At 35.6% G+C, this 14,418-nt stretch overlaps 2 protein-coding genes across 2 annotated transcripts in view; one reads left to right on the forward strand and one right to left on the reverse strand.

The window, feature by feature from the left end:
• The window catches only part of LOC110443197, a 21,951-nt gene continuing 7,533 nt past the window's right edge, over positions 1-14,418 (reverse strand). Inside the window, exons 2-5 of the mRNA XM_021487253.1 lie at positions 2,871-3,041; positions 2,419-2,545; positions 905-1,060; positions 1-701 (exon numbers count right to left, since the gene is read on the reverse strand). Coding sequence (XP_021342928.1) covers positions 352-701; positions 905-1,060; positions 2,419-2,545; positions 2,871-3,020 — 783 coding nt within the window. The 5' untranslated portion in view covers positions 3,021-3,041 and the 3' untranslated portion in view covers positions 1-351. The remainder of the gene's footprint in view (positions 702-904; positions 1,061-2,418; positions 2,546-2,870; positions 3,042-14,418) is intronic.
• The window catches only part of LOC110443196 (peroxisomal membrane protein PMP34-like), a 27,031-nt gene continuing 18,631 nt past the window's right edge, over positions 6,019-14,418 (forward strand). The window contains exons 1-4 of the mRNA XM_021487252.1: positions 6,019-6,200; positions 10,153-10,213; positions 12,680-12,746; positions 14,151-14,305. Of these exons, the coding sequence (XP_021342927.1) occupies positions 6,099-6,200; positions 10,153-10,213; positions 12,680-12,746; positions 14,151-14,305 (385 nt within the window). The 5' untranslated portion in view covers positions 6,019-6,098. The remainder of the gene's footprint in view (positions 6,201-10,152; positions 10,214-12,679; positions 12,747-14,150; positions 14,306-14,418) is intronic.

Genomic DNA, 14,418 nt, shown 5'->3' on the forward strand with positions numbered 1-14,418 from the left:
AATAAATGTTAAGTTGGCTTGCCATAGGGTTCACCCATTATTTGTACATATACTTAGTAGTCTAATGTGTCACTAAGTGAGGAACACATGTCTGTCATATAATCATAGGAATGAATATGTACCATCGAGACATTTCTTTACAGAATCAGTAGGTGAAATGATACATGTACATTTATGACCAATGCAATAAAGCGTTATTTTTGTTACGTCATTCATTTATAGTACCACAAGGTTACTCTACGTAATACATCAACGAGTTACAATACACGAATTACTCCATGTCGCAAAAGTTTCCCATATGTATGTAGTAACAGATGTCGGAACACAAAAATATAGAATATTTTAAAGGTTTTATCTTAATGATTCGGTGGTAGAAGATTCTGGAATGGTACTACACGTATGAAAGTCTTGTAGAATTACAGAATAGCCGTTTGAATTAGAACGGACGCAATTGCCATTCGGATGTTGATTGTTCCCTTGCATGTCCTCCTCCTCCACGACTATCGGGACGTTTTTCGACTGCTGCACACAGACCATGACGATACAGAACAGAGACGTGAAGTAGGACATCAATCCTCCAGCTCCGATAATGGCGATAGAATACGGTGTCCATACCTCAAAATGGAGCTCATTATCCTCGTACATTTCCATCTGGCCGTTAATGGCTGCCATTTTCAGTATGAGAACGGTCACCAGATTAGCTGAAATATATATAATAAAACGTTGAAGAGATCCTTTGTCAAACAAGTCTTACTTGCCCTTTTGACTCGACGCAAAAAAATGCCAAAAGTAAATGAACTGCTGGGTCTTAACTAGCTTGTTTTATCACGAGCCTCGATAGATATGGACATGCATGATAGTTACTTCGAGATTCAGCATGCGTGTTAACTGCAACAGAGCCTACCTGAGACCAAGTGACAGAAGAGTCCAGCAATGCCAAGTCCCTTTTTCGTTGCCTTGGTTCTGTTGAATGTTATGAGGAGGACGAGTCCGACCAGTCCGCAGAATAATGTGATGACCGACTCCACCTGTATCTCAATGTTCCAACTCAAACCTCTAGCTATCACCGCAAAACGGAGTAAAACAACAAGCATTCAATCAGATAACATTGTACATGTTTCGAGAGAAAAAAAATGCTTAAAGCAAAGGTTTTCAAATCTATTTTTCAATTTACGCGATCGAATTTTATTTGTTTCTTATCAATTTATATTATATACACTGCTTGAATTTTTAAAACCATTAACATGTTCCAAAAATTCTCATTCGTATGGCATATAAAGTATTTAACTATAAACGGACGAATTCGAAGCAGAGGGTCATGTTCTTGAGCATAATTTATGTTGTTACAGACTTTATTAGTTATGTCATTTCGGGTGGCCTCGTCATTGATGTTTATAATTAGCTTCGAGATTTACTTGTGAAAGGTTCGGAATATCGAGAAGCACCATCTATCAACTGCAAGGCCTATGCAAAATCCTTAGGATTGCTGTCGATGGATATATAAGAGGATTATTAACGAAAAGAGAAGTTTATGTTGATACCTATCTTAATGGATAAATCTCTGAGACATTTAATGCAATCAATGTTTAGCAAAATCATATTTGTTAAAAGACGGGGGTCAGTCTAGGAAGATGTGTCCATTTGACCGTTAAAACATTTTCTAGAAATACGAAGAAAGCGTGCAACTATTTAAAAGTCAATTTGTCGATGTAAAAAGACAAACATAAACCATTTACTGCACCGTATGGTCATTTTGTCCATTTATAACTCATTAGTGGTACTAAAAGTAAAACAAAAACATTTCTAAAGTGTTCTGAAACGTACTATATAGAATTCAACGAAAATGGCAAGGTGCTTGTGCATGAAACCCTTAATAAGTTCCATATTTACCACGCTTGGCTTCAATAGAATTTGACTATTAAACTAGTATATCTGTATGAACCGTGTCAGAATAACTATGCAGACAGGGGTTTTACCGGAGATTCTTTTAAATTGAAGATATTTTACCGTCGTCATCATAAACTGATTTCCTACTATGATATTCTATTTTGATTAAAGATGTATTCACTGTGTCTTGGATAGTCGGTGAACATACTCTTCTGGATTTATTTCTTATTACATGTACATGACCAAAGTACATGGTTTGATCTCCGGTTTTTATGATACCATAAGCTAATACATACTGAATATGTATACGATTGTCGACAAAATAAACAATGTCGCAGTTGTCTTTGAACTATTGACCAGTTGGAGGGAAACATATAAAGGTATAGGGATAGCAAAAACTAGAAAAATCTCCGACTAACTGTTTGTATATAGATGTCTGTATAACATGTTCTGTATCAGTATTTGTATACCTACTGTTTGTATATATATATGTTTGTATAACATGTTCTGTATCAGTATTTGTATACCTACACAGGTGTTTGTGGACCATATTCTGCTCCGACTTGGCCATACCATCCTGTATGCTGGTCATTACACACAGTTGGTTGGTACAGAACCTCGCGAAAAACACGCTCACGTACACTGTCAACTCTCTGTCCTGGAAATATCGAAAACATATGCTTCTTTTATACAAAATAGGAGAAACAAAAACAAATTCCACTCGTCACTTTAATAAAATTCGTCAGTTTGAAAATATGCGATGTCAAAGTTTTACTTTATACACTGACAAAGGGTTGAAACGCTGACAACACGTTTAATACGTACATTGTTTGCACACGTCAGTATTCATAACCTTTTAAAATTGTTTTTGTTTCGGGTTCTTTTTTTTCTCCATCTCTATATAATATTATGTTCACGTTGATTGCCGTGACGCAAAATACATTTTAAACATATTTTAATGTTCTGTCATTATGCTTAGATACCTTATGATTGAAATTCCATATAGAAGTGTCCTTGGGCGTTACTCTGACAACGAGCCAGCCGGGAGTGGCGAATCCAATCGTCAGGAGTGATAACGACAGAGCGGCACAACCACAAGCCACGTGAGCGATCAGGCGCATGTTATAGGCCATCGTGACGTCAGTATTTCTTACCTGTAAAAAATGAACACGCCATGCGTTAGATATTTGTCGGGTAAAACCAAATAATGTGTTCGTTAAGACTATTTGTGATGTGTTGTATTAAATGTTACCCGTAATTACATCACTTAGGCAGAGAATGTAAGTGAACGACACTAGCTCCTGGAATACCGATGGCAATGGCAATTGTGTTATTCTCATAAACAATACAATGTAGAGAAAACATACATACAAAAGGGTGACAATAATACATGGTGGAACAGGATGGACAATAGTATCGCAAATTAGTTATGTCATTAATATCGGTAAAAAAAATAGCCAATGATGTCAATTCATGTTTTGTTTCAGAATTGAATAATGTATGATATTTAAATGTGTTTGGTCTTTCATAATAATATCTGGACATATGTTTTCGCCTACTATTGAGTTTTGGTTGATGTGTACATGTAAACAGATACCGAGGATGGAGTTAGTTGGAACTCTACAAAACGTGTGTTACAGAGAAGATTAAATACGGTTACATATTGCCAAGTTTACGTAGTGTCATCCTTTTTGAAACAGTATCTTTACATATTGCCATCTTATGAAATGAAATACATAGGGACACACTACATATTTACGTCTAGACACAGAGTGTAACGCTATGTGTATACTTTTGAGACGTTGTTATTATTATTAATATCTAAATGGTCATTATTCTGCCTGGACGTCTAGACACTCCTACGTAGAGTATTGATCTTATCTGATTTCTGATAATATAAAATAAGGTCGGTCAAACGATGAGAACCATTACTACAACAACGCCCACCGACCGTATGGCCAACCAGTCATAATAATTCATACATTTAGAATTATTTTTTTTCATTTTTTTTTTTTTTTTTTCATTTAATGTTGTGACTCAACAACGTCTGTCGTAAAGTTTACCCTATATTATCTTTGTTATTGTACTTTTTTCAATATAATGTCGTGAATCAACTAACGTTTGGTTAAATTCGGTTGTGGTAATAATTTAATACATACATGTAGATATATATATATTTGAATAAGTTACAATATTGATTTCCTATTTCTTAGATTAAAGATTCATCACCCTTATCATTTATTTGAATTAATTTATATCGCTGAACTAATTTGTGCCTTACATTAAGATAATGGTATACATTCCCTTTATAACCACGTAACGGCCATAAAGGTTAAGTTAAAATAGGTATTCCGTCTTTGCGTATTGCAGAGTTATCTTCTCTTTGGAGCAGGGATTGATTGTTACGTCATTGGTCTGTGTGAGAAAATTACGTCGTTTTTCTCAAAAATTGATGACGTTATTCTCACAAACAAGTGACGTAACAATCAATACCTGCTCCCAAGAGAAGATAACTCTGCAATACGCAAAGACGGAATATGACGTGCTTTTGTGAAAAACGCTACAAATAGCGTTGTGAACTATTTTGGAGCATATCTTGTAAATCAGGGATAGAGTTGTACTGTTACACTATAAAATTGGGATTAATGGAATGTGGATTATGAATATTATTTAAAGCATTTGCCCCCTTTTTCTCCATAAAGGCGAAAAACGTTACAAATAAATGGTTGTGAGTTGTTTTGGAGCATATTTGTGGTGGCTAGCACATAGTATAAAGGCTATGACAAAAGACACTTGACAAGATCTTTCTTGAGTTCTGTGTCGAGATTTTCGAGCAGACTCTTGGCATACCTGGACTTCTCTCTTGGTCGACTTGTTCTTTTTCATATGACGTTGAATTTATCAAAGAGTGTATTGATCAGAAGGACAAAGGCCCTGCCAAGACCTATAATTTCTCTTTAAGAAATACATGTAGGTCTGAAATATGTTTCTTTAACTATATCAAGACAGTTTACCACGTGTATCGTGCATATACACTCGTGAAATTAAAACAAAGGACACTACAGTCTCTTCTGCGTCTGAATAAACGGCGTAATGTAATATTTACATGCATTATATCACTGTTAAAATTATTATCAATAACAATTCCGGGGTTAGATTTTCGATTCTTTCGAATGAATGAATTGACAAACACGAGTATAAAAAGAAATTTGTTAACATCAACTAATTATTTCCGTTCTTATATTAAAATCAGAACTTACAGTACCTACTGAAGAAAGCAAACTTGAATGATAAATGCTAACGATCATATTTTTGACTCTTTATGCAGCCAATGGTTTGAATCCAAAGGTATCCGCCTTAATTTGTCTTCTATAATTTCTGGAGACATCTTAATTTGATTATTCCAGCAGATCAATAAAAAAAGTGTTTCTGGCGTTGCAATTAACAAGTATTGCTAGATCAATTAAAATTCTGAGACGTCCATCATGATCTCAAGTTCTTGGAAGCATTCGACAGTTTGTTGTCAATTAAGTACATGTAAGAAAAGAGTAGGTCGAGCTGTACGCTGGTGCCCACCATGAAACGTCATGATCACTTTTAAACATACGGAATGATTTACGTAGACTTGTTGTTAAAGAATATTTCAATAAAAAATTACTGTTCTTTGAAAAATGGAATGGAGTACTTGAATGACAGATAAAAAGTGAGAAAATCAGGGATGCGTAGTGGTGGTCCACTACACATCCCTGGAGAAAATCTATGAACTTTTTAATCGTTTGTTTATAGTTTTGCATCATTGCAACAACTAAAGAAAAGTAAGAAGAAAGGGAAAAAATAGAAAATTAGATAGAGGTCCAAACAAAGACGTTTAAGAAATTACTACTACTATTGTCCAAAATATCCCAATTTGGACGACAGATTAATTGTTTTCGGTATCTTAAATATCCTTAATAAAAATACGATATTTTCAAATGTGTGCCCTCTGAATAGGTCAGACCTTTGTCAGATTAATTGTTTATCTAAGTTGGATAAAATGTTACGCATATGTATGGGCGTCCTTTAGCATATGTATGGTACAAATATGGTAGACTACGACTGAATTACTTAGGATCAAAATACGTCCGTGTCAAACAGACGCTTGCACTTTTACTTTAACTCATTCGCATGTCGCTCTATTCCGCCTATCATCAAATCTGTGATATCTAACTATAATGCATTCCAAAGTTGACACGAGTACAGACAGCATGGGGACATCACTGCTGAGGAATGTCTTCACCTACAATAATCTGGTGCATGCAGTTTCAGGCGCAGCGGTAAGCTAGCTAAGGCTAACGTTACAGGTCAATGCGCTTTAATAAATCGCCCTTTATATTAATTTGGGGTGTATATATTGTGCAGTAGGGCACCTTGCTCACTGTTCTTGACACAATTACAATTGAATACACCCAATTTGCAATTTCCCCCCAAAGTTTGCTCTTGAAATAATGATACCTGCTTATTTCAGCACGTTTATATTATATGCTGACTTTAAATCAAGCGTGACCACTCGCAAAAGAATAAATAAATGTAGACGATTTTCATGTATATATAGATACATTATATTTGAATTAACAGATTTAAAATAACGGTACTATACACGTACCGTTGACTTGGGCACTTCCTGTATGACTGCTTTGTACACTATCTAGTACATGTATATCTTTAATTTTAAGTTCATAACGTTATGCCTAATGGTCTGATACTGCTATAAATTCAAAGCTAAATTAATGTTTCATGTCAAAGATGTACATTGTAAGTTATCAAGACTCATGAATGTGATCCATCTGTACCAAAAGAAAATTGCTATGTTTTAATGAATTGTATAAAGGGGGAGTGTATATATGTAGTACTGATCAAACTATCCCCGATATATTATCTTTGATACATTACGCGTTATGCTCAATTATGCTGTAGGGAAATGCCAGTGGGTCGTATAGGATATGCAATTAATATATATATACAGATCTAGAGTTACGTTTCTTGGTTTAATTTTGATACCAATTATAGACATGAGTAGTAGCATTCTTTTACCTATTAACCATCCTTGCTAGACAATGTATCCCGAAAAGGCAGAATGTCTCATTTTGAGATCAGGTCTTGTGCTCCACAGAGGTATAGTCCGAATTATTCTGATGTTTTAGTAACTTTTTTTTTTTATATCGGTCTGTCGTCGATTAACGTCAGAACTCCGGCCCTCTATAATATGCGGGAAATAAGCGACCCGCGCCTGGGTCGCTCTTCAAACTGATATTTTAGAAACAAATCGTCACTTTCACACACATGTCGCACATGGATCGAAAGATCTATTCTTTATGCACTAAGTGGTATCAATAATATGTTTCAAAGATCATTACAAACAGTATTTTCCAACGTTTTCTATACCAACCCATGTTTTAAATTGAAATTAGGACATGAGCCATGTCACATGACTTGACGAGATCTCGCGTTACCGAAGTTATTTCCCAACGTTATGGCGTAGGCCGTCGAGATTTTAGTCACGTGGCATTAGAAGGCGGGGCTATCAAAATCGTAAAGTAAAACAGAGTAAGTTTGAAAAAATATGTTTTTATTGATTGTATTGGTTGTTTGAGGCATGTAATTTATGTTCATCTTGTGCATAAAGAATAGATCTTTCGATCCATGTGCGACATGTGTGTGAAAGTGACGATTTGTTTCTAAAATATCAGTTTGAAGAGTGACCCAGGCGCGGGTCGCTTATTTCCCGCATATTATAGAGGGTCGGAGTTCTGACGTTAATCGACGACAGACCGATATAAAAAAAAGTCGATAAAACGTCAGAATAATTCGGACTAACAGAGTTACTACCCTTTGTTGTTTTTGGTTCATTAATTTTACATTTCATGCTTACACCTGTCTCTTTGTCCATTTATCTGTCTGTATTTCTGTTGTATATTACTGTAATGTTAGTGTCACATATTGTTTTGATACTGTGGCACTCCTACTTACAGACTGATTCACAAATGGAAATGTTATCATATGTAGTGGTGTTCCAATTGTTTCGACTTTGTTGACTATTTGTCAGTTAGACTAATAAACTGAATAAGTTTCAACAGATTTCATGGTCGACTTCAGTCGTTTGTACAGACACTTAAATTGTAAAAATAATAATGGAGTTTTCAGTAGTGATTCATAATTCACAAGCCCTTCTCACATACTTCACAGGGTGATCCTGTTGTTGCTAGGGAATAGATAACTCTATCTTACACGGGTTAGGGAAAGACAGCTGACACGCACTATGACGTCATAATAATGGATTGTCGACGTGACGTCATTTTATTGTTTCCGTGATGTCATACAATTGTTGTGAATGGGGAATCATCCGTCTCAACCCTAGGGCTTTGGGGTTTGTCGGAAGAATAAGATCAATGTTTATTCCTCGTCCTGGCCAGCCAAACTCTTACACTTGGGTTGAGATATCCCTGTCCAAGGAACAGACCCATGTAAGATTCTATTAGTCTCTATGCTAGATACTAATAAGAGTAATACTGTAGAAGTCGTCTGATATTTAGTTTTAGCTACTGTGTTGGCATCATCACTGACTTCCTTTCACTTTCCAGCCCACTCTTGGCCGCCTAGGATCATGAACAACAGATTCAAGTAACTTCCATTTATAGTGTTCCAAAAAGTTGGACCAGTTGGACTAAAGTTGTTCAATTATGAAATAGGGATGGACCTACAGCTAGTCAATGGTTTTTATGTTGTTTTTGTGGCGAGCCTTGGCAAAGAATTTCAAGGCCTGCATCACATTTACAGGTCTACGTATCAAGTTTTACCCCTGAAACATAGACAAACAACTGGTTGGTATACATAATGAACAGGCCCCCATATATTTAAGAATGCAAGGGTGGTAATATGGTACAGTTTTTAGTAGCATGTATATATAATAACATATATTGTGAAATAAATTGTATAAAATAGAGAATGTATCATTTGAAAAAGTTTATATGAAGTATTAAGCTTTTAAACTGTGACTAAACAAAGTCCTGTTGTGCCTTAAATTAAAACAGAAAGCCTTGATTTACCTCTGGCTCTCTTTACTTTTTGCTATATTAAGCTTTTGTGATGGACAGAATAATTATGAATCATTTTGTATTTCCATTTGACCCAATTCCCTATAAGATATTCTCCTTTTCCAGTTTTTTGTCAAATGTTCCCAATAAAATTGTTTGATTGTATATGCATATACATTTAAAAGTAATTATAAGCTTAATTTTAAAAATCATTGAATTCTGATGTTTTAGATAGTAATTTGGAAAAGAAATATCATCTTTTAAGCAAAATTTGTAAGTTGTATGTGTTTAACTCAATGCACTTTTTTTCAGATTTTAAACCTGAGGCCTCATTTCAGAATATCAGGAAATAAACACAATAAAAAATATTTACATGCTTAAATTTACAAAGAAGTGTAAATAAATATGTAGTTTTAAAATTTGTTGTAGACTATTTTCAATAAGATTTTCTTAATCCTTTAACAGTAACTTTATTTTTTATACTGATTGATTTACTGACATTTTTTAACATTGCAATATTAAGAGGAGGTATAATATTTGTATGTGCTGTTTCTTACACCTTCCAGGTGCTTCATTCAGTAAAAAATACATATATCCATATACCTATCAACTGGTCTTTCTCCAACATTTGATGATATATGGTATTAATATAACTAACAAGTGATCAATGTTAATTGAAATGTTGTCAAATATGTGGACGTTGTTGTTGAACAGTGACCAGGTAGGTACAACTACCATATTTATCTGGCAAAAGCCAGCGTCTGGTAAGAAATCCCACCCAAATACACTACCATCAGTAGAAATGGAAACATATGCTTTTTCATCATCCTGTTATATGCCATCTCCTGTTAAGAGTCAGAGATTATGTGTTGGCTCTTTGGGCTCTTTGCAGGATATTTACAGTAAATTCTGATTTCAATAATTCTATTTGTTTGTTATCATCAATAATTATACAGTAGTGAGGTTATAATTGAACTGCTACATGTATATCAGTTACAGACTGACATAATATTAATTAATAAAAAATACAAAAGGCCAAATAAAGTAGTATCTGTGTTTGCAGTTCCCTGACCTGCACCTGCCAACCCCAAAACATACTGTGAAGTCATCGCTGCATCTGCTCACAAATGTATTTATTATGTGTGAAACATATATGTTACTTTGTTATAATTTTTTTTTTTTATTTCATTGACAGGGCAGTGTGGTGGCTATGGTGGTTTTCTATCCATTAGATACAGCAAGAACAAGGCTTCAGAGTAAGTCCCACAATGCACCACTTTATCAATTAATTTTGAGCCCCTCAGCCCTGTCCCTAGGGGGACCACACCTTTCATTTCCACCGCATGTTATTTTATTTGCCCATGTATTATCCTTACCAATTTCAGTTAAAACTCCTTCAATAGCGCTGGACTAATAGTCATTTGAAGTAAAATGTGATGCCTGGTAAGACTAACCACTGCACTATGGCAAAGCTCACTTGATCCTTTGGGCCAATATGTTAGCTAAAAATTGTATCAATAATGACTTTTCAAAAAAATTCAAAACATTCCTAAAACTCAAAACAGTGTATCATAAAGTGTTAAGCTGTCAAGAGTTATTCGCCAGATATGCACAATGACCTCCTAGTTTCAAAAGATATTAAAGTGTCAGGAAAGTGAGGCTGAGCAAAAACAGAAGGGTCAAGTGAGTTTATGCCAATTTGCTGCATCCATCATCCATCCGTTGTAAACTTTTAACTATATTAACAATTTCTTTAAAGGTCGAAGGGGTCAAATTTGTTAAAACATTTAACATAACTCTTATGACTGATTAACTTAGAGACCTGTGATGATACTTGGCCATAAGCATGCCTGAATGAATTAAAAGGACATAACCTTGACATACTATCAAGGTTGTGGGTCAAATGTATTAATACACTAAACAACCACTTCTGAATAACCAAGAGGTCTAGGGTGATGATATTTGGCCAGTCGCATGTTAGGAATAAGGGCCATACCTTGACCTGCTTTAAAGTTCACAGAGGTCAATTTTGTGAAAACATTGAAATTCTTCTGCACAACCAAGAGACCCAGGGTCATAATATTAGGTATATAGCATGCTGGGATATGAAGGGATATTAGCTAAGTTTGTTCAAATAAATGACTGACCAACTTTCAAGGTTACAAGGTTGAAATCTATTAAAACCTTTAAATGACTTCTTCTGAATAACCAAGAGACCAAGGGTGATGATATAAGTGGCATGCTGGGATCTTGACCAATATCAATTGTTAAATAGGATATTCAATGAAAATGTTTTCAACAAAGATTGATCATGTAAAGGGTACTGATACATTGTATGTAGCTTTGTTGCTGTTAAATTTTTATAAAGATTAAATTGACCCACTTTGAAGGTCAGATATATCAATGTGCTTGCAAACAACACTGAATAACAGGTGAATGATACAGGACCATTGGGCCTTTTTTCAGTAACTAAGTGCACACCACATCCTGAAATGCTTATACCCAAACATCGATTATCTGAGATGGCCACCCTGGTCTCAAGATAGTGGAAATATTCAACTTGTCCAGTTCTGATCAGAAACATGAGAGATATATAGGTCTAAAAGGCCAGTGTTTAAATTCCAATGAAGACCCATGTATATTGTAAATATTGATTATTCTAAAAAATGTTAAAGGTTATAACATTGTAAATAAAAAAATAACCAAGAAAAAATATCATTTGATCTTTTGAACCTACATGTTGCTGGCCATAATGAACACAAACCAAATCTATATATAATGCTGGACTGAAGGGTTAGATAAATTATCTTGACCTATATATTCTGAAGGTCACACCAATTCAGGAAGATGTTGCATGCTATTTATGGCCAGCTGATCGAGTGATACAAAACCCCAGGGCTTTAACTCATTCACCCCTACATATTTAAACTGGACTCGCCCAGTCTTTGATTTGGTAAGGTCCAAATGTGACTTCAGGGGTGAATGGGTTTATTCAATTTTTGTAGTTTCTATTATGAATATCCCATCATTAAGTGTTTTTGTCGGAAAGGTAATTTGTACATTGTGATTCTTCAGAGGTGACAGATGCACAACTAGGTGTGAAGTCATCCGAGAAAAGTCAAAACCATTTAATTTTACAATACCTCGGATATTTCACTGTACAAGTGTACGTGTATATCAACCACTCACGCATGAATATTAGCATTTTTATCTAACATGAAATCAATAGCTGGACACATTTTGTACATTTACCCGAAGGTTTATTATTAAAGTAATGGACTTTCAAGCTTCCCATATTGGAAAAGTACTTCCATTAACTACCCGTACAGTAGACATTAACCCTCTGTATATATATATATATATGTAGACTGTACTTATTCTTGTAAACAGGCATTGATGATTTATTGAATATCCCATGAACTATATTTGTTATAATAAGCTTTCACAGGGCACTTGAATTTCGCTGAAAGAGACTTTTCTGCTCATGGAGCCCAATGTCTCTTATGGTAAAATGTAGATCTAACATAACCAGTGGGGCCTTACAATCTCCAATTCATGGTAAAATTCAGATCAGTCCTAGTCCATGATCTTTGTTTTATGATAAGTCTGAGATGAATCCTCTAAACTGAAGACTAAGTTGTCGTAATTAAAATAGTTGCATGATCCTGAGACTATTGTACATTATAATTATGAACTTAATATTTTCAATCTTTACGCTAAAGTTGATGACCACCGGAAAGCGAAGCACTCCCCTGTTGTGATGGCAGAGATAGCAAGGGAGGAAGGGGTGTAAGTATCTCATGAGGACTCATGGTAACTGAATCTATCTAGTAGTTTTAAGTACATACTCTGTATAACTACATGTTAACTGTCTCTTGCCATTTCTATATACATGTATACAACATGAAAGAGTGGCTTAACTCATAACAGACTATTTGACTTTTACTTTAAAAGGAAAAAGACATTTAAGCAATAAAAGAGGTATCATTGAATAAAAACCTGTTTCAAGTTAAAAGACCTCTAAATATAGCTGTTGGTAGTTTCATGAAGAAAGTAGGGTAAGTGATAAATATTGTGTATATCCCGTTCATCCAGAGTCTGTTTCAGTCAGAAAATGATCTTCATATATACTATAGCTAGCAAATTGTACTGTTATTTTATTCAATAAATTAAAATTGTTGTGTACACAATGTTGGCAGGTTGTCCCTGTACAGAGGTTTAATGCCGGTACCGACATCACTGTGTTGTGTTCACAATGTTGACAGGCTGTCCCTATACAGAGGTTTTGATACCAGCACTGACACCACTGTGTTGTGTTCACAATGTTGACAGGTTGTCCCTATACAGAGGTTTTGATACCAGCACTGACACCACTGTGTTGTGTTCACAATGTTGACAGGTTGTCCCTATACAGAGGTTTGATGCCGGTACTGACATCACTGTGTTGTGTTCACAATGTTGACAGGTTGTCCCTGTACAGAGATTTTGATGCCGGTACTGACATCACTGTGTTGTGTTCACAATGTTGACAGGTTGTCCCTATACAGAGGTTTGATGCCGGTACTGACATCACTGTGTTGTGTTCACAATGTTGACAGGTTGTCCCTATACAGAGGTTTGATGCCGGTACTGACATCACTGTGTTGTGTTCACAATGTTGACAGGTTGTCCCTATACAGAGGTTTGATGCCGGTACTGACATCACTGTGTTGTGTTCACAATGTTGACAGGTTGTCCCTATACAGAGGTTTGATGCCGGTACTGACATCACTGTGTTGTGTTCACAATGTTGACAGGTTGTCCCTATACAGAGGTTTGATGCCGGTACTGACATCACTGTGTTGTGTTCACAATGTTGACAGGTTGTCCCTATACAGAGGTTTGATGCCGGTACTGACATCACTGTGTTGTGTTCACAATGTTGACAGGTTGTCCCTATACAGAGGTTTGATGCCGGTACTGACATCACTGTGTTGTGTTCACAATGTTGACAGGTTGTCTCTATACAGAAGGTTGATGCCGGTACTGACATCACTGTGTTGTGTTCACAATGTTGACAGGTTGTCCCTATACAGAGGTTTGATGCCAGTACTGACATCACTGTGTTGTGTTCACAATGTTGACAGGTTGTCTCTATACAGAGGTTTTGATGCCGGTACTGACATCACTGTGTTGTGTTCACAATGTTGACAGGTTGTCCCTATACAGAGGGTTGATGCCGGTACTGACATCACTGTGTTGCTCCAACTTCGTCTACTTCTACACCTATAACGGACTGAAGGCCGTATTTTTAGGTCATACAGGGAAGCCTGATGCACTCAAGGATCTTACGTTTGCATTTATAGCAGGTTTGTAGTACAGAATCACAGCGAAAATTATGCTTACTGAATAATGGAATGATCTCCCGGAGGAAGTAAAGAATTTGAGCGCTATATCCTAGTTGTTTAGTAAGGTCCATACT

The sequence above is a fragment of the Mizuhopecten yessoensis genome, unplaced genomic scaffold, assembly GCF_002113885.1.
Source record: "Mizuhopecten yessoensis strain PY_sf001 unplaced genomic scaffold, ASM211388v2 scaffold716331, whole genome shotgun sequence".
Taxonomy (NCBI): Eukaryota; Metazoa; Mollusca; class Bivalvia; order Pectinida; family Pectinidae; genus Mizuhopecten; species Mizuhopecten yessoensis.